At 34.5% G+C, this 21,876-nt stretch overlaps 5 protein-coding genes across 7 annotated transcripts; 3 read left to right on the top strand and 2 right to left on the bottom strand.

Annotated features, from left to right (window-relative positions):
- The first annotated feature begins 388 nt into the window (after positions 1-388).
- Positions 389-3,860, top strand: LOC137810204 (putative protein phosphatase 2C 80). Of its 2 annotated transcripts, XM_068611358.2 has the most exons (5): positions 389-515; positions 742-1,455; positions 1,672-1,996; positions 2,676-2,825; positions 3,342-3,860. In XM_068611358.2, the coding sequence occupies exons 2-5, from the start codon at positions 887-889 to the stop codon at positions 3,636-3,638; spliced, it is 1,341 nt and encodes a 446-aa protein (XP_068467459.1). In that variant the 5' UTR covers positions 389-515; positions 742-886; the 3' UTR covers positions 3,639-3,860. The 2 variants fall into 2 exon arrangements, with proteins under 2 accessions (XP_068467459.1, XP_068467460.1); XM_068611359.2 differs by lacking the exon at positions 389-515 and having other exon boundaries at positions 525-1,455.
- Positions 3,861-4,476: 616 nt separating this feature from the next.
- On the bottom strand, positions 4,477-7,293 carry LOC137810203 (RmlC-like cupins superfamily protein). Its single transcript, XM_068611357.2, has 5 exons — positions 6,969-7,293; positions 6,674-6,849; positions 6,501-6,581; positions 6,129-6,410; positions 4,477-6,021 (listed from the first exon to the last, which is right to left on the bottom strand). The coding sequence occupies exons 1-5, from the start codon at positions 7,249-7,251 to the stop codon at positions 4,660-4,662; spliced, it is 2,184 nt and encodes a 727-aa protein (XP_068467458.1). The 5' UTR covers positions 7,252-7,293; the 3' UTR covers positions 4,477-4,659.
- Positions 7,294-8,697: 1,404 nt separating this feature from the next.
- Positions 8,698-11,512, top strand: LOC137810200 (Pentatricopeptide repeat (PPR) superfamily protein). The gene is made up of 4 exons (XM_068611353.2): positions 8,698-8,862; positions 9,125-9,199; positions 9,386-10,583; positions 11,100-11,512. The coding sequence occupies exons 1-3, from the start codon at positions 8,764-8,766 to the stop codon at positions 10,565-10,567; spliced, it is 1,356 nt and encodes a 451-aa protein (XP_068467454.1). The 5' UTR covers positions 8,698-8,763; the 3' UTR covers positions 10,568-10,583; positions 11,100-11,512.
- A 1,471-nt stretch (positions 11,513-12,983) lies between these two features.
- Positions 12,984-16,496, top strand: LOC137810205 (Tyrosyl-tRNA synthetase, class Ib, bacterial/mitochondrial). The gene is made up of 10 exons (XM_068611360.2): positions 12,984-13,189; positions 13,274-13,421; positions 13,634-13,923; positions 14,022-14,118; positions 14,495-14,600; positions 14,680-14,762; positions 15,047-15,192; positions 15,351-15,456; positions 16,091-16,150; positions 16,236-16,496. The coding sequence occupies exons 1-10, from the start codon at positions 13,107-13,109 to the stop codon at positions 16,254-16,256; spliced, it is 1,140 nt and encodes a 379-aa protein (XP_068467461.1). The 5' UTR covers positions 12,984-13,106; the 3' UTR covers positions 16,257-16,496.
- A 1,004-nt stretch (positions 16,497-17,500) lies between these two features.
- LOC137810198 (Tetratricopeptide repeat (TPR)-like superfamily protein) lies at positions 17,501-21,354 on the bottom strand. Of its 2 annotated transcripts, none has more exons than XM_068611350.2 (2): positions 18,456-21,354; positions 17,501-17,814 (listed from the first exon to the last, which is right to left on the bottom strand). In XM_068611350.2, exon 1 carries the CDS (start codon positions 21,190-21,192, stop codon positions 19,189-19,191), a length of 2,004 nt encoding a protein of 667 aa, XP_068467451.1. In that variant the 5' UTR covers positions 21,193-21,354; the 3' UTR covers positions 17,501-17,814; positions 18,456-19,188. The 2 variants fall into 2 exon arrangements, with proteins under 2 accessions (XP_068467451.1, XP_068467453.1); XM_068611352.2 differs by having other exon boundaries at positions 18,606-21,354.
- Between the last annotated feature and the right edge of the window lie 522 nt (positions 21,355-21,876).

Raw genomic sequence — 21,876 nt, 5'->3', positions numbered from 1 at the left:
CACTTTTAGTTTAGAAAATTAAGTAATTATAAATTACGATTTTGATTATTAAATTAACAATTTATTATGATTTTGTTTGTTGTGAATGTCATAAAAAAAATGTTTTTCCCTGTTTTTAAGTATTTTTAGTCACCGTAGCTTGTTTATATTTAATTTATAAAAAATATAATTTCACCATCGCATTTAATATCTATCAAAAGGAAATAAACAGAAAGTTTTCACATAACTTGAAATATCCATTTCCGAAATTTGGTGAGAAAAATTAGAAGAAAGTGAAAAATGGATCGAGAAACCATGTGGATTAATTACAAGGTAAAAAGAAAAAGAAAAAGAAAATTCAGATAATTATTTTTCCCTTGTTCTTGATGTAATAGAAAAAAAAAAAAAATTAAAAGTGAAGAGAGAGTGGAATTTGATAGCGTTAAACCTAAAACTGTGTCCCCACACTTTTTAGGTTTTTGTGGAGCTGGGCACAAGTCACACAGACAGAAGACTAAAGCGCGATTTCATAACCTGTAAGAATCAATTTAATTCTTCAAACTCACTCCTACAATTCTTATGCATTTCTCCATTTGTCTCTATCAATTTGATTTTGCTCTCTCATTCTTGCTGTACCCTTCACTTCGTCTATTCTCTTTTGGTCCGATTATTTACTACCTGCTCTTTACATATCTAGTGGGGTGCTTAATTCCATGAAGTTGGAAACTTTGAATAATATTTGTTCAAATTTCAATATTTCAGAATCTGGGTGCGATTCATTTCTTCCGAAGCAAGGTTTTTTGGGGGTAAAAAAGGTATGATATTTATAAAGTCAAATCACACGCAAGGATTCACGTTCTTCTTCAAGGGGGAAACCGAATTAAGGTATTTTGCATAAGGGTTTAAGATGATGCCTGGTATTTTCTCAAGGCCGAATGCTACCATTTACTGTCGCATTCGGAAAGGATTAACTGGGCAACAAGGAGTACCGGCAGCATTGTATAGAAGAAGTTCAGGCTTGTCTCTTTGTTCTCTGTATTCAAAATTCTTTTTGCCCGGTTCAACTCATTGCTCTTCTAGCCACACGCTTAACGCAAAATCAATGGCTACCACCTCCCATTCCAATGCTGTGCTGGGAGATGTTTACTTTGATGGTTTAATCTCAGGTTGTGGTAGTGTGCTAGACTTCACAAAGCCTGCTGTTATGTACTTCAAAGACAAAACTCTTAAAGGCTGCCTAAGGGGTGGCGTGAATCTAGGGAGACCACAACCTTTGTTTGGTCCTTTGAGTTTTGGTAGTTCTACTTTTGATTCTAATTGGAGGATTCGGGATTCGAGTTTGCTTCATGGATCATGGCTGAAGAATTTCTGTACCTCTTCTTCTGCCAGCCCATCAGCTGGGGCTGCACATGCTGTCTCTTTTGATGGCAGCCCTCCCGGTGAACAGCTTTCAAATTCCTCTTTTACACCTGATCTGTACGTGATCCTGTTCATTTTATTCTGAATTCTGTTTCTCCATAAATTGCTTTTAAATAACATAATTTGATATCAAAGTCACTTCCATGAATGAAGCTTGGTAAGAGTCCAATTTGGCTTATAGCTTGTCAGTAGAAGATTATACTTCTAAAATTAAAATTATTCTATATTTCTCAGCTGATACTTATCTAGAGTATTGGGCATTGTTAATTTCAGAACTACTGTTGGTGGCAATACCTTGAAGATGTTGTCAGGATCTTGTTATCTACCACATCCAGATAAGGAGGAGACTGGAGGAGAGGATGCTCATTTTATTTGCGCAGATGAACAAGCAATTGGTGTTGCTGATGGTGTAGGTGGCTGGGCAGACGTTGGTGTTAATTCAGGACTGTTTTCCCGGGAACTTATATCCAATTCAGTGAGAGCAATTCAAGAGGAGCCCCAAGGTTCTTTTAATCCAACAAGGGTGTTAGAGAAGGCTCATTCAAATACAAAGGCCAAGGGTTCATCAACAGCTTGTATTGTTGCCCTGACTGATAAGGTATTCAATTTTCTCATTCTGAACTTTGAAATGAGAAATAGTCTTGTCCACTTGTGAGTGAACTTAAACATTACCCATGTTTCATGCCTACTGAATATTAGGTGTTTTGTTTTCTTCTCATATGCATCAACATTAAAGTTTTCTACAATTTTACCAGTCCGGTATAATGGAAATTGTTGTCTGGTATAACATCATGCCAACATTTATCCTGTTTAAAAATGCGTGCTATTTGAAGTAATATTGTGTACAGTAGCAAATCGGTTTGAAGATTAAAATTACTTTCCTATTGAGCACGTCTCCCACCTAGCTATTTTAAAGTCAAAAGATAAATAGCTTCAGCTTATAACTGGACTTAAAAGCATGCTGGGTGTTCTAAAATAGACAGTTTTTTCTACATTATTTGGTGCGTTCTTCTCTGCAATAACAGCATACATATGATAATATGTGCTGATAATACTTATTCTTAAATACTCTATATAGCTTTAAAGTCTCAAGTTCTTATGTATAATGTCCGATTGGTGTTTTAGCTGCCACTTGATGGATTGAAGCTCACCTCATTCGCAGCGAGCAAAATTATTGTTACTAGTAAATTTGGCGGGTTACTTTTTTGAGCTGGTATAAAAGGAAAATGTAACAAACTGATTTATTTTCATTCTTGGTTGTTGCTATCTTGGTCCAGGGATTACATGGTATTAATTTGGGCGACAGTGGATTCATTGTGGTTAGAGATGGATGCACCATTTTCCAGTCCCCTGTTCAACAACATGACTTCAATTTCACCTATCAGTTGGAGAGTGGCAATGGAGCGGATCTACCCAGCTCCGGTGAGGTAAAGTAGACACAGCAACATTATTTAATGAGATTCTGTTTTATTTGGCTTTGCTTTCACGTTCAGGAAGGACAATAAAAGGTTCTTTTTCTCCTTAGACTTGATTCATGGTAGAGGGGTGAAAATTGTTTAGTGTTCCCTATTTTGTGCAAATAATTCGTGGGGAAACTTGGGGTGTGCTGGTAGGAAAGGTGGAAATTATGGAGAGGTGAAAACTGGGAGATTTTGATTTTTGTTAAACAGTACTTGGTAGAAGGGGTGAAAAATGAAAATAAGGTGCAACCATGTCATCCTTTTCTCATTCCCTACACCGTAGCTCCGTTTTTGTTCATTCCGCATCCACCTATACAATATATATTGTCTGATAGTGCATTTTTTCGTTTCTCCCTTCATTATAGTGCTAGTATTATTCCTTAGGATGCCTAATGGAAGATGATGTTTGATGTTCTTCTCTTAATTATATGCCTTTATGAAAGTGAAAAAATTCAGTATATCTTTTTGCTATAATGGATCCAGGTTTTTACCATACCTGTTACTTCAGGAGATGTAGTCATTGCTGGGACAGATGGCTTATTTGACAATTTATACAATAGTGAGATCACTGCAGTTGTTGTACATGCAATTAGGGCTGGACTAGAGCCCCAAGTAACTGCTCAGAAGATAGCAGCACTGGCTCGTCAGCGAGCACTGGACCAGAGCAGACCGACACCATTTTCTACTGCTGCTCAGGAGGCTGGACTCCGTTATTATGGTGGCAAACTTGATGACATAACTGTTGTTGTCTCATACATTTCTGGGTCACTTAGCGAGTGAGTTTTTGGCCATCTTCACTTTGACTCATTTTTGTTCTACATGGCCATTCACTTTTTAAAGTGAATGAACTCCTATTTTGTACTCTCAAACTTGAGTTGCCCTGCTACCCCAGTAAATCTTGTCACTACAAAAGGGTCATTGCGGCTTTACAGTAATTGCTTTCCCTTTTTCCTGAGTCAATCCATGGAATTGTCAATAATGAAAGTTATTCTATCTCATTCATTATTTATCTTTAATTTTTTATTTCCTTTGAAGAGAATGAAATGTGTATAAAATAAAGATAATATATAATAGAAACTAGTGCAACTAATTCCTCCTTGCATAATTTATTGTTCTGTCCCTAATTTAAGAGGAATAATATGTTGAAATTTTGTTTTATTTATGATAGCCTATCTTAATAACGAAATAAAAATTATATTTCATTATTTCAGTTCACTACTCAGTTTTGTTTTTATTTGTCTATTCTCTTTCCATTGATCCAAATATAACTTGAAAGTGTAACACAAACTTGCCCAAGATTTTAAAAGTGTACTTAAAAATAATGATATAAATATATATGTATAAGAAATAATTATATTGTTAAAATTTTAATGATTAGTTAAAATTAAAATATGGATTAAACGAAAAATGAAGGCTCTGTACCGCACTTAACATTTATATGTTATCTAAATAACTATGATAGATTTTGTTATAGAATTATACGCAGTACATATTTAAGGCTTAAAATTCTTCTTGCATCCCATACAAAACATATGAATAATCTATCTTCTGGATTATTCCGTAGAGACATTTTTGGAATACCAAAAATTTATGAAGATTAAAGAAGAATATATGGAGGTGCAGGAAGAAGTCCTTCCTTATTCATACCATCACCAACAGGCTTCATGAAACATTGGCCTTCAACTTTGTAACAAGCAGGCAAAAAACACAAACGGATGCATGCTAAAGTTAACAGACAAAAACAAAAAAGGTCTTATTGTAATACATACGAGGAGATAAAGCCCAAGACATTAAGACGGAATCAAAGGTTCCTGACTTTCAGAGCTCTCCTTCCTTCGAAACTGCTCTTGTAGCTATTCTCTTCTGCTTCACTTTCAATGTGATCATGGTCACCATCTTCATCTCTTCTCTTCTCCCTCTCTTCTTGTTGTCTCTTGGCTTGTTCTTGCTCCCCTTGTGCTACTTCTTCTTCTTCTGATCTTTTCCCCTTCTCTCTCCTCACACTCTCCCCCCATGCCTGATCTTCTTCTTCTTCTTCTCCTTCCCTTTGTCCCTCCTCCTGTCGCTTCTTTTCTCTCTTTTCATGCTCTCTTTTAGCTTCTGCTTGCTCCTTCTGTGCTACTTCTGATTCCCCTTCCCTTTTATCTTCTTCTTGCTCCTTTTCAGCTTCCTCTTGTCTCCTCATTTCCCTCTTTTCTTGCTCTCTCTTAGCTGCTGCTTCTTCTTTAGCTGCTGCTTCTTCTTTTTTCCTTCTCTTTTCTTGCTCTCTCTTAGCTGATGCTTCTTCTGCTTCCTTTTCTGCTTCCCTCCTGCCTTCCTCCTCTGCTTCCTTCCCTTCACCTTTTTCTTTCTCTCTTTTCTTTTCCCTCTTCTCCTGTTGCCTCCCAGCTTCTTCTTCCTCCTTCTCTATCTCTTCTTCTCTTTCCCTTTCTTTCTCTCTCCCAGCTTCTTCTTGCTCCTTCTCTATCTCTTCTTCTCTTTCCCTTTCTTTCTCTCTCCCAGCTTCTTCTTGCTCCTTCTCTATCTCTTCTTCTCTTTCCCTTTCTTTCTCTCCCCCAGTTCCTTCTTGCTGCTCCCTCTCTTCTTCCTCCTCACGCTTCTTTTCCCTCTCTTCTTGTTGTCTTTTAGCTTCCTCTTCCTCTCTCTTCCTCTCTCTCTCTTTCTTCCTGTCTTCCTCCTCTTCCTCTCTCTTCGTCTCCTCCTCCTCTCTCTTCCTCTCCCTTTCTTCCTCCTCCTCTTCCTCCTTCATTATCTTCTCCTCTTCCTCCGCGCAGGAACTGCACCCGAAAATGATGGAATCTCTGGGAGAATGCAAAAGCTCGTCAATGGTTCTGTCACTTACACCAAAAGAGGTGGCCAGTATCTGCCTGTTCAGATTATAAAGCACAGATCCCTTTCCCGCCAAAAAATGAGGATGGTTGTTCTTTGCTGAAGTGCTGAAGCCAAGAAAAACAAACGGTTCATCGTTGAATGACATCTGAGCCATTGAATGAAACCTAGGCACCACAAAAGCATCGCCCGGATTAACCTTAAATCTCATGTTTAGGCTTTCTGTCTCATCTTCATTGCTGCTTCCACATACCACTCGGACCATGCCTCTCCCTTCTACCGCCACTGCCAACTCTGTTGCCTTCGGGTTCCAATGAGGCCCCAAAATTGATCCCTTCAATTTTATAGATTGGAAATTAATTTTCGTACAATTTCATAAACATGCACAATAATAAAAACCAGTTCGGTCCAAACCCGGTTAAGACTATTACAATCACTAACCTTGGTCAAATGCACCATCAGAAATCCAATGTTAGTCTGCTTCAATGACTTTAGTTGCGTTTTGGACACAGCTACACTCCAGCCATTACGATTTTTGAAGTCAGGGTCATGATCAAAGATGTTGTATGTTTCGAGTTTGTTGGAGTTGGACCCAACACCTAGAAAGTTTTTAAGAAACGAAGCCTCCAGTTTCTGGACAATATTTATCTTCTTTGAATCCGCATGCACTATAGTTGGGGTGTTTTTCTTGTTAATGATTTCTTCAATCAAATCATCTGGCACCTTCAAAATTCATAATTTGTAGTTTTGTCCTTAGTACACAATGATCCCTATACAAGGCAGTTCTATTACGATATGTGGCTAAGGCAATACCTTTAAAGCTGCTTGCATGATTTTCTTATCAAAGCCCTTGACCAGTTCGTCGATTCTTGAATAAGCACCGATTGATGGATTCTGCATTTGTGGTTAACAATTAACACGAATAACAACAAACAAACCTTCAATTTCTGTGTAAGTTCAAAAAAGAATACATGTGTAGCACTTACAAAAGTATTGTCTTCTGTATTGGTGAACATTGCATAAATCCTAAGTTTCCTTCTCTCAGCCTCTAAGTCGCTCTGTATATAGAAAACAGTTTCTTCGTTGAGATTGCAAAGATCTCCTTCGCGTAAAGGGATCGTGCCAGTACCATCATCATTTGCCCAAGTCAGCTTTCCACTCCCTGAAAAATTCACACTCGTTCACAAATTTCCATAATGTTAAAAATCACAACAACCACAACAGTTGAAGAAAACCTTGAATAAGATGTGAATAGAATGTAGAGAACTAAAAGTTATACACCTGTGTGAACATAAAAGACCATATCTGCATGTAGAAGCACAGGAAGAAATAGCGAGTTTGGCTCCAATGTGATGAACTGAAGATGGTAGGGCTGTTTCTCTGGTTCTTCCTTGATGTCAAGGGCAGTTATCTGTCCGAATTCTGTGGCAAGTAATGTCCTCCTCTGATCCTTTTCCACCACAGGTCCCTCTTGAGACTTTGATGCCTTCACCCCCCACAAGGAAACGATAACGAAGAAGATCAAGAACCAAGATAATGGCAAAGCTTTTTTTCGAGGCTCCATTGTTAACACAGTGAGGGAACTTGAATGGAAACTATGATTACACAGTGAGCAAAGGTGGCTCTATATAGAGCAAGGTGATCAATATTTTGAGGTACGTGTCTTGTTTTTCAGACACGTCACGCACTTTTTATACAGGTGGCAGTTTCTTAGATGAGTCTTTCTATTGCAAAATTCCAAACACTTGAGAATGAGATCACTATGAATCTATGTACTTAAATAGTAGTTACTTACTCAATTTCCAAAAGGTTAAATAAATATAAATGTTTTATTATTTTAATTCAAATAATATACAAAGCTGACACTCCATTAATTTTGTTACACCTCACAAAGATGACACTCATAATCGATACGGTGTTTGTTTTTTTCTAGTACAAACATATCGTAATTTGCAATTTTACATGTGAGAATTTTATATTTAAACTAGTCTATTTGTTCTTTTTTTATAAAAAAAAACAAGAAAATTTGTTCGATAATTTTTTTTTAACATAATATATTTTGAAAATTAAAAAAAAAAAAAACATATTTGAGTCGTTGGTTTTTTTATCTTCTATTTTTTTAACTTCCCTTCTTTCTTATAGGTTTCATTTTATTTCCTGAATATTATTCTTAAAAACTCATTTTTTTAAAAACCGTTTCATAAAATAGTTTTAAAGAATGGATCGAATTCCTAAATAATTATTCAAATTTATAATATAATAAAAGTAGATTATCATTTTTTATCAGTGTAATAAAAGTAAATTACAAGATTGAAAAAAAAAGGATTTTAAAACTTTCGTTTTATTTAAGACAAAAAAATGTTAGTGTTTTTCTTCATGCACCTCCACAATTTCTAACTCCACCACTATAACTTTTAAAATCCCATCTAATATTTGTAAATGTGACTTTTGAATGGAAAAGATTTCTTTCACACGCTAAAACATATACTTGACACCATATTATAATAATTAATAATATTTAAAATTAAAAAATAAATTAAATATGATTAAAATATTATTTTATTGGTTTATAAAATGAATATATTTTTTACTATGATATTAACATATCACCACTCCTTTTAAATTACCTATTTCTGCAAAAAGTTTTCTGTAATTTTTTAAACTTAATTTTTGGGATAAGATTTCTGAAGTATGACTTCTATAACAATTTTTCTAGAATATATGAAATGTATTATAAAATAAGTTTTCTCGAATACATGAGATATTTTTTAGAATTAACTTTTTCATAACAAAATTTATGGAATAAACTTTCTAAAACATATGAAATGTATTCCACAACAAAAATTTTAAAACAACCTTCTTGAATAAGTTTTCTAGAACAAACTTTCAACCAAACCCACTATTTTAATGTGGTAAAGTAAGAGAGGGTATTTTAATCTTTTTGCTAGCAGTGTGGGTGCAGTAAGAAAAAACAAAAATGTTATATTGCAAGTTTGTAAGAAGGGAGGTTGCGGGCTAAGAAGAGCCCAGGCCCAGCAATCCATCGACGCGGTCTTCTCTCTCGTGGTGTTAGGGTATGCAATATGTAGAGTTCCATTTTCCACCTTTCATTTTCTTCACAATCGCTCACCACTCACCATTACTCTTCTTCAGTGGTAAATTATGGCGCGATTGGGTACATATTATACTCCTTTGGAATTTCTTACTCTCTGATTTTACTTCCATTGCTTTCGTTTATGAATGGCTACTTGCACTGTTGTTTTCTGTTAGTTAGGACGCTAGCTTAAATGAAAACTTACATTTCTACACTTTGCAATGTTACTCGATTTTTTTTGTTTCTTTTCTAGTATTGACGTTGGTTTGATTTTTTTTTTATCTTTTACCTTTTTGATTTTGCCTCTGTTTGATGATTTAATACTATTCTTCGTTCAATTTAGGTGGCTTGTAGATTTTGGGAGTTGCTTTCATTGAATACTAGTTGCAGGGAGCTGAATACTGAATACAAGCAGATGGTAAATTACGGATACTTTATAATGATGATATCTCTTCATTCTTTTTCCCATTACCAACTGATTTACATGTTACTTTGTTTTAAATTTGATCATCTCGGTATTCATCATCATGCCTATCCTTTTGCTATGTTTATTCTTTGATTTGGTGATGTTGTTAACTATATGCCTGGTGCAACTCATGAACAGGCTCATATGACAGCATCTGTAAGGGGGGTTCATAAACTTGTATCCTCCTCCCGGATTGAAAAACTAGCTTCCCTTTTACGTTCCAAACAGCATCTGCCACCGTGGGTTGAGACTGTGCGCCATTTTAGCTTTGCCGATGATTTCAGTGGCAGAAGCAAACAATATGCTTGGGAACGGGATGATTTTCTTCGTCAACAGTCAGACTCAAGTTTTGAAGATAATGGTAGCAACCGAACCCATGAGGAATATAATGTTGAACAGGGTTCGTCAGAATCAATTCCAAGTAGGCCTTTGAGAGGTAGGAAGCCAATTAATCAGCCTCCTCCACGTTTCCGGGAATCTGGTAGAGGTTCCTTTCCTCCAACATTTGATGACAACCATCGTGGGCCTGATGCTTTGGACAGAACAAATAAATCTTCCAAAATTGATCTTGCATTTCAGGGCATGAATGTGGCAGACACAAATAGGGATTTTGAGCAATCAGGAGACAGTTTCCTTGACAAATTCAAGCTTGCTTTTGATGATAAAACAGTGAATCTGTCAGAGGTTGCAGCAAGCAAGCAATCTGAAGAAGCAAAGAGGTCAAATCCCGATCAACAGGCTCAAGAGCCTGTGCCACAAGATGCCGATGAGATATTCAAGAAGATGAAGGAGACTGGTCTTATCCCCAATGCTGTGGCTATGCTCGATGGTCTATGTAAAGATGGTTTGGTTCAAGAAGCCTTGAAACTTTTTGCTTTGATGCGGGAGAAGGGAACCATTCCAGAGATTGTCATATACACAGCAGTAGTGGAGGGATATACAAAGGCCGACAAGGCTGATGATGCGAAAAGGATTTTCAGGAAAATGCAGAGTAGTGGCATTTCTCCGAATGCTTTCAGTTACACAGTCATTGTACAAGGACTCTACAAGTGTAGAAGATTACAGGATGCTTTTGAATTTTGTGTGGAAATGTTAGAAGCAGGTCATTCTCCAAATGTGACAACTTTTGTAAGCCTGGTGGATGGCTTCTGCAAGGAAAAAGGGGTTGAAGAAGCTAAGGATGCTGTCAAAACATTAACTGGAAAGGGCTTTGCTTTTGATGAGAAAGCTGTTAGGCAGTTTTTGGACAAGAAAACTCCATTTTCACCCTCTGTTTGGGAGGCCATTTTTGGGAAGAAAGCCCCGCAGAGACCATTTTAAATATCTTTCATACCATGTAAGCTTTTGTCTTAACTCTCCGACTGATTTGTCAGATTGTTTTCTTCCTTTATGTAATATATTGTTAATGTTGGTGTACCTGTTGAAATTTGCTAAAAGGGGTTAGGTAGTTGTTTACTTCTTGATAGTAAGACTCATCTTGAGTTTGAATGTACTTGTCCTAAATTAATTAGCTTTTGAACTTGTAATGATTTCTTCACTACTCCAATAACTTGACATCCCTGTATCTAAAATTCTACTAGTAGTTGTTAACATAATATGTTACGGAGATCTAACTGTTTCACCTGACTAAGTAGGATCTGACTCACATCTGGAATGTATAAAATACAAGAACCCTTATCAGGTTTCTTTTCTCAATCAATTGTCTAGTTCTAGGCTTCTGGGCATGGATCATGACCTTAAGTTCGCTGATCATGCATGACTAACTTAGCGCTAACGCTTGCCTCAACTTCTGTGACACTCGATTGACTCTTGGTTACTTCTCATTTTGTTTCTGTGAAAATTGATGAACTAGGAAACAAGAAGTAGAAGCTGTGATCTAAGGAGACAGACTTGACAGATTTGTGATGAATCCAGAAACACAATTGTGTGTCCTATCTGGTTTTGATGGCGATTGTGGCGTAATAATACATGCAACAGAACAATGGGGATCAGCTCCTGTTCGTGTGGTTCCTTGCTTCATTTTTGGAGTATCTGACATGTGTAGTTTGTTGCACACTTCTGGTAGCTTTGGGATAAGATACACTGACACATCATTCTTTCGAATTCCAAAATTTTGTGCCAAGGTTCATCAGTTTTTATCTGAACTGGAAAGCACATAGAAAGGCTCTTACCCTGTGTTTCTGAATACTTGTTGCGAGGATCAAGGCTCTGTTTGATTTTATAGAGATTGACTTTTATTTTATGAATTGAAAGATTTTTTTTAAAGTAATATTCTTACCGAACAAGTTTTGTATATTTTTATGTTTAAAAATAGAAATGGTTTTAAAATTAAGAAACATCCTTGGATTCAACACCAGTCATTTCCCTGGATGATTGGTCTTTTTTCAACCAAACTTGAAACGTTGGGAGAAAGGTAGTGGTCAAAAAGTAGATTGACAGGGTTTGATAATCATCTAATTGCTAGGATATGTGTTTGAAGTTTTTTTAAAGTTAACTTTAGAACTTATAAATTATATGTCATAAACTATTTTTATTTGGTGGTAGTTTATTTAATGCTTTTTTTATCATTGTTCTTTATAATTTGATACATTTTTATTTTTTTAATGTTTTTTTACTTATGGTTACTTAAAATAAAATTGAAAAGATATTAAATATTTATCATTATTATTATTTAAGTATATGTTATAATATTTTTTAATATAAATTAAAAAAGATTGAATATTACAAATTTGAAACAATTAATGATTCATTAAATTAAATAATATTATGGGAGAATTACACAATAAAAAATAAAATAAAAAACTAAACGTAATAGTGGCTGAAATGGAGAAATAAAAAAAAAGTATTTCTTTAGGGTTAAGTAAAAATAGAAAGTTTTCACAAAATAAATAAAAACATTAAAAGAAAATTTGAAGTTATAAAAACATAATAATATATATTTATCTATAAAACATAAATTTTATTTGTATAATAAAATGTATATTTTTATGTAATATTGTATTTATGAATTAGTTTATAAATTAAATTTAACAAATATTTCTGATTCAATAAATTAGTCTATTAACTTGAAAACCTATAAATAAGAGTTATAAACTTTCTTTAAATAGTTATAAACCTATTAATTAGTCTATCATATATCAGCTAGTTTATGATATCCCTTATGAGTTATAAACTTTCTTTAAATAGTTTCCTACTTGACTATTTTTTTAATTTATTTTAAATTTGTTTTAATACAGACTAAACTAATTATTTATATAAATTAAATAATAACATAAAAAGTTAAGAAATATATAAAATATTGAAATTAATAGTAAGCAGATAAATTTCCTTGGTGCACATATACTATTGATTGAATAGTAAAGGTAAAAAAAAAAAAAAAAAGAGAAAGTGAAATTGATTGAAGAGTAACGGTAAAAAATAATAAGTTTGAAGGCATTTTTCATTTAAAAAGAAAAATAATTTATAGGTTTTAGTTTAATCATTCTCTCCATGCTTTTTGGACTATGGTAAATTGTATAACTAACAGGGAATTCAAATTAGAATCACTAGATTAGTGGGTAAAATGATAATAATAATAATAATAATAATAAACGTAATTAATTAACTGAGCAATAATTCAAACCATGAATACACATATATACACAAATATATCGTTAATAAATTAATTAGAATATTAAAATCTTAAAAATCATATTAGTAATAAAAAAAATTTATATGTGTTAAGAGAAATAAAATTAAAGAAAAGAGTGTATATAGATAGCACCCACCCTAGTCGTTGAGGCTTCTTCCTTCGGAGTGCCGCCGCAGAGTATTCATCTCTTTCCAATCCAAACTCCATTTGTGGCGTTGACTTGCAGAGATGGAACAAGCACCCTCTGAAGCCCTTCAATCTTTGTCCGTCTCAGATTCTCAGATCCCTCAATCCTCCAATTCCACTCCTCAGTAAGTTTCTTCTACGTCTTCTCTCTCTCCCCAACTCTCTCTTAGGGTTTCGATTTCACTATTCATTTTTGATTTTGCTTCCAGGTTGAGCCCTGAAGAGAAGTTTAAGATTGTGAGGAGCGTCGGAGAAGAGTGCATTCAGGAAGACGAACTCCTTAACCTCCTTACCAAAAAGCCTGAACCCGTTTGCTACGATGGCTTCGAACCCTCCGGACGCATGCACATTGCTCAGGTCAGTGAATATCTATTGTCATAAACTGTAATATTTCTATGATATACTTTTACAAAATGGAAACAAAAAAAATAAAATAAACAAAAGTTTTTTTGATTGTGAGTAGTTGATTGCTTGAGTTCTAAGGTGAATGCATTGGAATTTGAATGAGGTGTAGTGTGGTGTGGCTTGCGTGATTGTTACTTTCTTTTACTAGTATGTTATTATTTTAGGGTGTCATGAAAACAATCAGTGTGAACAAGCTCACATCGGCCGGTTGCCGTGTCAAAATATGGATTGCTGATTGGTTTGCGAAGCTCAACAATAAGATGGGAGGGGATTTGAAGAAAATTGAGACGGTTGGTCGTTACTTGATTGAGATTTGGAAAGCTGTTGGGATGGATGTCGAGGGAGGGAAAGTTGAGTTTCTGTGGTCTTCCAAGGAGATTAACGCCAGAGCTGATGAGTACTGGCCTCTTGTGTTGGATATAGCTCAGAAGAACAATCTAAAAAGGATTATCAGGTTCCTTTTCCCTTTTTAAAATGCTTTTATGTTTGTTATTGTAAATGGTGGCTTTGGACTGGAAATGATGTTCTTTGTTTTAATTTTGTGAATTATAGGTGTAGTCAAATAATGGGACGAAGTGAACAGGACGAATTGACTGCTGCTCAGATATTCTATCCATGCATGCAGTGTGCGGACATATTTTTCCTCAAGGTGTGTTTCATTTTTCACTATCTATTTGTGTTTGCATAGATTATTTCATGTATACTTTATTAGCTTGTCCTCGGTACAAAATTATTCTACATTACCTTATAAGCTCACAATGAATGTTAGTTTAATGTGGAGAAATCTTCTGAAATAATTAGATATGTCATTGCTGCAATGTTAGCATTAAAAATGGAAATTGTTATAGTGTGTTAATTATTTCTACCAAGTATCGATGATCTCTTCTCTGAACCTGAACTGTGCTGTTATTTGGTTTCTAATCTTCTGAAATAAATAGATATTGTGCTTTTACCTCTGAAACTAGTTGACAAGTTGCTTCAAAAGTAATAGTGAATAATGCATGGATGTTTCTTTTTGCAAATAGGCTGACATCTGCCAATTGGGAATGGATCAGCGGAAAGTGAATGTACTAGCTAGAGAGTATTGTGATGACATTAAGAGGAAGAACAAGCCCATTATCTTGTCACACCGTATACATCGAATTTCCTCTGGTATAGTGTATGTGTAAGTTTTGTCTCTCGCTAACTGTGTTTTGGGGGTGATTTGCAGACATGTTACCTGGTCTGCAGCAAGGGCAAGAAAAGATGTCAAAAAGTGATCCATCATCTTCTGTTTTCATGGAAGACGAGGAGGTAAGTTGCTAACTGTGCTATTATATCTGTTTCTTTAGTACACATGCATATCAATTGTCATATCTAGTTGCATTCTGTTTTACTTAATAGGATGGCTTATGATTTTTTTCATTTTGAAAAAAATATGAAAATATAAAAAGGGTATAAAATGTTTAGTATGAAGAAATATATCGTTGTGCTTTTTATGCCAAGATATGACTATTTGTTTCTTTTTATTTGTAATTTCCCTTTATTTTTTTAAAATTAAATTTGTTTTGTCTTTTTAACTTTATATTTGGATATAGGCTGAAGTGAATGTGAAAATAAAAAAGGCTTATTGCCCGCCAAAGGTTGTGGAAGGAAACCCATGCTTGGAGTACATTAAATACCTCATCTTACCCTGGTTTAATGAGTTCACAGTGGAGCGTAGTGCAGATAATGGTGGAAATAAGTAAGTTATGCTATTTCATCCGCTTGAACCTTACGTGCCTTTTAAGTAGTAGTTTCTTGGATCATTTTGTTTACTTTTAGTCAGTTTTACAATTATTTTTATCTTTACTTCTGCACAATGGTTTGATTGATATTTATTTATTCTTCCGTCCTATACAGGACATTCAAAAGCTATGAAGAGCTTATTGCAGACTATGAAAGTGGAGAGCTACATCCTGCTGACCTCAAACCAGCATTGTCAAAGTCATTGAATAAAATTCTGGAGGTGATGATTTTTAATTATATTAATGTTAATGTGTTGTATTTTGAACTTCCTAATTTCCATTATGTATTCTAGGTTGTAGTGTTCTTACAATGCTTTGGAACAGTGCTCTAGAAGGGTGTGGTACATATACACTAAAAGCCTGTTGCCGATCCTAAAAAATGAAAAACCAAAAGCCTATTGCTTTTTATAATCCTATTATCATATTATTGATTAGTACTTTAATAATTTAACAAGGTCTCAATCTGCAAATATCAATGTGGTGGTTAAAATATTTCAAATTGTTTAATTCATCAGCTTCTCCAAGTAAAGCATGACTATAATTTGTTTAATTAATCTTTCTGCATTTACGTGTACAAAGTACAAATCATAAGTTTTTATTTTGGGCTTAAATGGCTTCTTACATATGCTTGAATTATAAGCCAAAATATATTCTTGTTTTGATTAAGTTTATTCAACATGGGAGAGGAACCCGTAATTAGATTCCAGAGCCGCTACGCTCATGTTTAGGCTAGCTCTGGATATTAGACTATCGTTATAAGCATATATTTTATGTGAACTGGAGGTTTTTTTTTTCTCTTTGTTCTTCATTTCTAGTATGTGGCATAAACTCAATGTTTTTTTGGGCTATGCACAGCCTGTGAGGGAACACTTCAGGAAGGACAGCAATGCTAAAGAGCTACTCAAAAGGGTCAAGGTGAGCCTTGTTTTAAATTTAAAATAATTCATACAATCATTTGGGTGTTATGCATACACACACTAAACTTGATTTTGGTTTGCAGGCTTACAGAGTCACCAAGTAATTTGCTGATTTAAAGACTACAGGCTAATCCTATTTTTTGATATGGAATGATGCACTTTTGGACGTGTAAAATGTGGCAGAGTTGTTCTCTTTAGAATGAGTAATTTTAATATTTGTTCGTGTATTTTGTTTACTTGAAATATAGATATAATGTGTTAATTTAATATTTGTATTTTCTTATGTAAGACATGTCATAAATTTTTAATTATTCACGATAAAATAATACTGACATGCGGAACAAGCGAACTGCTATAGCTGGATTACTTCAATTTTTTACTTCAATTTTTTTAACTCAGTTCCTGGATCATTTTGTCATTCGGTAACACTAGTTAATTCTAAAAAAAAAAATATTAATGTCCAAATTTTTTTATTCAAGTCTCTAATTTATATAATTTTTTTAATGACCAGAGTAATGTTCAAAATATTTTAAATGACAAATGGGCAAATACTTCGGAAAAGAACGGATTTAGACGAGAAATGTGTTACTGTTAGTATGATGACGAGTATCTTGTCGTAGATAGATTTTTTTAGCATGATTTAAAAAGCTACTAATATCACTATTTGTATTTTCTTTAAAAGTAAATGAAATTACGCGTATTTTAAAGTAAAAAAATTTTAAATATAAATTAAAATAGATTTTTTATGGAAAGTATTTTAGAATGTTATTTTTCAATTGTTTAGGGGTTTAGGGTTATTAGATTTTTTGTTTGCAACGATTGTTTCTAGAATTCTTTTACCCTTTATATCATTCGATTTTTTACTTCTTTTTTCTCTAAATTTCGGTACTTCTAAGAAGAAATTATAGTTAAAAAATTGTTTCATAACATATCTTGTTTATGATATTTAAAATATAATTATATATAAAAATATTTTATTTTGCAAAATTTTCATTATAATTTAATTTATATATTTCATAATCTTAACCAAACAGGATAATAATATTTTTGCATGAAAACTCTGAAAAGTAAATATATTTTATACAATCTTAAACTCACTTTTATTAAAATATCTTGAGCTTACAAGACACACCAAATAAGTTAATTTTAACTTTTTTTCATTAGATGATAAACTTGTTTGATCAAATTAAAATATTTGACAAATAAGCTTATTTAACTAATTATAAGATTACAAGCTACTTTTGTTAACTTATGCCTGTAACATTTTCCTTCTTTTGTATCCTTATTATTATAGCCCCATTGCTTTTATTCATTAGAACAGTCTACTTGTGGAACACTGATATAATTCAAAAATATGCTCAGCACCAACCTTTGGTTGGACTTCAAAATAACAAGGGCAAGAAACGAGCCAACTAACTGTTCATTGGGTTTGCCAGTATTGGCCCAATTTTTTAGACAGAATTGTTGTCAGAAGCGAATCTGAGAAAAGAAAGGTCACTTCAATCGTCTCTGTTACTCCAGAAATGTTTTTCAGCTCCACCTTTTCTTTTCAGAATAGTTTGATGATGACCCCCAATTATTTAAGCTGGAACACAATAATATAACAGAGAGTTCTGGTTAGAACCTAGCTTCTTTTCCTGCCACAGTTTAGCTAAATAGAACCTGCAATTTGAGAGGATCGAAGTTAGAAACATAGTTTATTAAAAGATCTCTGCTATACTAATGATCTCTTTATCACCTTAAAATAACAACCAGTCAAATTAATTAGCAGATAAGCCTTGCTAGCAGCTTTGTTAACCAACCATTGAAAGTTTATGAATAGACGATGATTTATAGTTGTGAACTTGGTAAACTAATTTATACAGATAGAATGGATTTATGGTATGGACAGTAAACTTTGTCAGAGAAAATTAATCCGCTTTCTATAACACGAAATGGTCACAGAGTGTGTTGAGGCAGTTTATATCATTGGTATGCAAGTTGTTGAGGCTCCACGGATAAAAAAGGGCAAGCGATAATAAACGAACAAGCATACAAGTAGTAATGCATGATTATAATATTTTTGTTAACTAAAAAAAACTGTTGATAAATAATTTAGTTCCATGAATTAACAAAAAATGAATAGTAGGTTGCCAATATTTTTTCACAATTGATGAACCAATGAAATTTTAGAAAGATTCTGAATTACATCAAACGTTAACATGTCAGCACAAGCTAAAGATACAAGCAGTCACTTAAGTTAATCAGATTACTTAATAATGAAATGATTAAAAGATGGTCGAGTTGACCAAAGTTGAACTTACAGGTTACATATTGACAGCAGTATCTAAGTCTTCATAGAGACAACCATTAAACAAAAAGCACAGATGCATCAGCAGCAAGCGAAGTCATTATATGATCAACATATCCAACAAGCGATTACATAAAATATAAGAATAGGTGGCACCACTGACCAAGATCCCCTCTGCCTCTTTCCCCAGTCAGTATTTCATCATTGCCATCTTGCTGCAAAGAACCAAAATTCAAGAACAGAAGATATAATTTATTTTATAACCATTAAATTACTTCCCAAGAAAATGACTAGTAGTGGGCACTGGGCAGTCTAAGGGATCAACAACAACCAGACAGCCATTGCAAAAGGCAAAATCATGAATAACTCAAAAAACTGTCTCTGTTATACCACAAACATGACAACTGGGAAGCTTGTTACGTGAGGAATGTGTCTGAAAATCCCTAGAAATTTGGTACTTTTTGGTAGTGGCCATTGTGCCTCAACAGATGTGTATCAAGGAAATTGGAGCCAAAATCTCTTTCTTGAACTCTGCGCGCCAAGACATTATTGAAGCAAGGACACTTCCGTCCATCATAATTAGAATAATGACAAGAAGTAGGCATTTCCACCCCTATAGAGCAACCTTTCACGTTTTATAGGCTCTTCATATCTACAGCAATAACGACTATCATTTGGAACAGAGTTTCCATAGTTGTGGCAAATGTTAACTGGTGATCATTGTAGTCCAAATGAACATGTTCGATTTACATATTTCTAACCTCCACTGAACTGTGAGCAGGTAGTTTTCTTAATCTCACCTCATTTACCATAATATCTCTAACCTTCTCTGCATCTCTCCACCTTCCTACAGCAGCATAAAGTTTTGCCAACAAAACATAATTACCACTATTTTCAGGCTCAAGCTCAAAAGCCCACCTAGCAGCTACCTCTCCAAGTTCAACATTCTCATGAATCACACAAGCTCCAAGTAATGCACCCCATACAGCATGGTTAGGTGTTATAGGCATTGATCTAATAAGGTTATAAGCATCATTCAATCTACCAGCACGTCCAAGAAGATCAATAATGCAAGTATAATGATCAACATGGGGAATAATTTGCTGTTGCTTGAGCATAAATTTGAACAAAGAAAAACCCTCGTCAACCAAACCAGCATGGCTGCAAGCCTGTAGAACACAGGTGATGGTGACTTGATTTGGTTTTACTCCAGATAGTACCATCTGATTGAAAAGTTTCACTGCCATTTTGCCATGCCCGTGCTTTCCATATGCAGCAATTATTGCACTCCAAATAATAATATCCTTGTCCTTTAGAGGAATTATATTAAAAATCTGGTGAGCATATCCTAAACTTCCACACTTTGAGTATATATCGACTAGAATACTTGCTACTTCAAGTCTGTAAAGAAATCCAGATTTTATTAGGTAACAATGAATGTTCATTGCCTGTAAGAGATCGGCAAGAATAGCATATGCAGGAAGAAGACTATTACAGGTTGCATTGTCAGGTTGTACACCTTTCACTAACATTTGCTTAAAGAGTTTTATTGCTTCTCCTCCAAGCCTATTTTGTATGAACCCAGATAGAAGAGCATTCCATGGGGCCGTTCTCTTCTTAGATGTTCCCATAAACACTTTATAACTGAGGTTTCCGTGATTACATTTGGCGTACATATCAATCAAGGCAGTTTCCACAATGACTTCAGACTCGAGCTTTTGCCTTATTGCCCATGCATGGAGGCACTTGCCATGTTTCAAATAAACCAAACTGCCACATGCTGATAGTATAGAGGCCACACTTACTGAATTAGGTTTCACTCCTTCACATTGCATCGTGCGACAAAGCATTAAAGCACTTCTAGCATCCCCGTTCAGAATGTATCCATTAATCAAAGTTGTCCATGTTACTACATCTTTCTCATCCATCTGATTCGCTAGCACGCGTGCTTCTTTCATCTGAGCACACTTAACATACATGTCCAGCAAGGCATTCCTAACTATAATATTTCCCCAAAATCCTTTCTCCTGAACCAACGTGTGAACCTTCCTCCCAAGCTCCACATTTTTCAAAAGCCCACAAGCAGGCAATACTGAAACCACGGTTGCACAATCAGGCTCCACACCCTCATCCATCATTCTATCATAAACCCTCAGTGCATCCTCGGCACAGTTATTCCGAATGTACCCATTGATCATGGTATTCCAAGAAATCACAGTCCGTTTCTGCATCAAGTCAAAAACCAGTTGGGCTGTTTCTCTCACCCCAGCATTCATATACATTGCCAACAAAGTGTTCTGGACGAATGTGTCAGAATCGAAACCAAACTTACAGGCCTGCCCGTGAACTCCAACGCCCACATCAATCAAAGACAAGTCACCACAAGCCTTGATAACAACCGGGTAAGTAAATTTGTCAGGCAAGGTCTGACCCGAGTCAAGCATTTCAACAAACAAGTTAAGGGCGTCAAGGGGGCGCCCAATTTGGACATACATCCTCATCATAGCATTCCAGGAGAACAAACTGGGTTGAGGCAGCTTATTAAACAGGTGGGATGCATAAGATGCGTGGTGGCATTGCGCGTATGTTGTGGCAAGCTTAGAGCAAAGGTCGGAGGAGGAGAATAGACCAAGGGTGAGCATGAGGGCGTGCAGCTTTTTGGTTTCGGAAAAAGATTGCAATGATGAAAATTTTCGCAATAGCGATTCACATTGTGCTGCAGTGATCATAAACATCGTGCCTTTCTTCATTCGACCGTGCGTTAATTCGTTTATGCCAGTTGATACTCCTAAATTTATAGGTTTGGGTTTACCTGGACCCAGTTAAATTTTTTTGGTCCCAATGAAAAATTATAATAGGTCATGCAAAAAAGAGTGAAGAGATCAGAAAATGACCAAAAATTACAATGGAGTCTTACTCTTCAAGGATAATCTTATATGTCTTTAACATAGTTTGAAAATTTTGATTCTTGTATACACAAACATCTATTCAAATATATCAGTTTTTTAAATAAATTTTAATACCTTTAAAGAATAGTCATTAATGTTCGACTGAAAGGAAAAGAAAATTGAAAAGAAAGAATTAAAATATATAAAAAGAAGCTAATTAAAGTGAATTTTATAATTATTGGAATGATAAAAATAAGGAAGGATATTGAATGATTTATATTCACTTGTCTAGTTACATAGACAAGTAGGAGAAAATAAATAAAAATAATACGAAAAGATCAGTGTACTCATATAATAAGTTTAATTTTAAATCAAAAATATTTTTAATGTAATAATAACATTATGAAATAATTACACGTTATCATTTTTATATAAATATGTTGCCAAGCATCCTATGTTACAATGAAAAAACACACACAATCCAATTTCCTTCCAAATCTTGGCGGAGAGGAGAAGGGAAATGAAAATTGTATCATTTCTATTAGT

This window comes from Phaseolus vulgaris, chromosome 2 (genome assembly GCF_051622355.1).
Source record: "Phaseolus vulgaris cultivar YP4 chromosome 2, ASM5162235v1, whole genome shotgun sequence".
NCBI lineage: Eukaryota > Viridiplantae > Streptophyta > Magnoliopsida > Fabales > Fabaceae > Phaseolus > Phaseolus vulgaris.
The sequence above is the reverse complement of the archived record's forward strand: the minus strand, read 5'-3'. Positions and strand labels throughout refer to the sequence as shown.

Excerpts from the sequence above, each read along its gene's own strand:
- LOC137810203 (XM_068611357.2), bottom strand. The coding sequence starts at position 7,251 with ATGGAGCCTCGAAAAAAAGCTTTGCCATTATCTTGGTTCTTGATCTTC. Across the intron at positions 6,582-6,673 it reads ATACAGAAGACAATACTTTT|AATCCATCAATCGGTGCTTA; the intron begins GTAAGTGCTACA and ends CCACAAATGCAG. Across the intron at positions 6,022-6,128 it reads TGATGGTGCATTTGACCAAG|GGATCAATTTTGGGGCCTCA; the intron begins GTTAGTGATTGT and ends ATAAAATTGAAG.
- LOC137810200 (XM_068611353.2), top strand. The coding sequence starts at position 8,764 with ATGCAATATGTAGAGTTCCATTTTCCACCTTTCATTTTCTTCACAATC. Across the intron at positions 8,863-9,124 it reads GTAAATTATGGCGCGATTGG|GTGGCTTGTAGATTTTGGGA; the intron begins GTACATATTATA and ends CGTTCAATTTAG. Across the intron at positions 9,200-9,385 it reads ATACTGAATACAAGCAGATG|GCTCATATGACAGCATCTGT; the intron begins GTAAATTACGGA and ends ACTCATGAACAG.
- LOC137810204 (XM_068611358.2), top strand. The coding sequence starts at position 887 with ATGATGCCTGGTATTTTCTCAAGGCCGAATGCTACCATTTACTGTCGC. Across the intron at positions 1,997-2,675 it reads TTGTTGCCCTGACTGATAAG|GGATTACATGGTATTAATTT; the intron begins GTATTCAATTTT and ends ATCTTGGTCCAG. Across the intron at positions 2,826-3,341 it reads ATCTACCCAGCTCCGGTGAG|GTTTTTACCATACCTGTTAC; the intron begins GTAAAGTAGACA and ends TAATGGATCCAG.
- LOC137810205 (XM_068611360.2), top strand. The coding sequence starts at position 13,107 with ATGGAACAAGCACCCTCTGAAGCCCTTCAATCTTTGTCCGTCTCAGAT. Across the intron at positions 15,457-16,090 it reads CATTGAATAAAATTCTGGAG|CCTGTGAGGGAACACTTCAG; the intron begins GTGATGATTTTT and ends GGCTATGCACAG. Across the intron at positions 16,151-16,235 it reads AGCTACTCAAAAGGGTCAAG|GCTTACAGAGTCACCAAGTA; the intron begins GTGAGCCTTGTT and ends TTTGGTTTGCAG.
- LOC137810198 (XM_068611350.2), bottom strand. The coding sequence starts at position 21,192 with ATGAAGAAAGGCACGATGTTTATGATCACTGCAGCACAATGTGAATCG.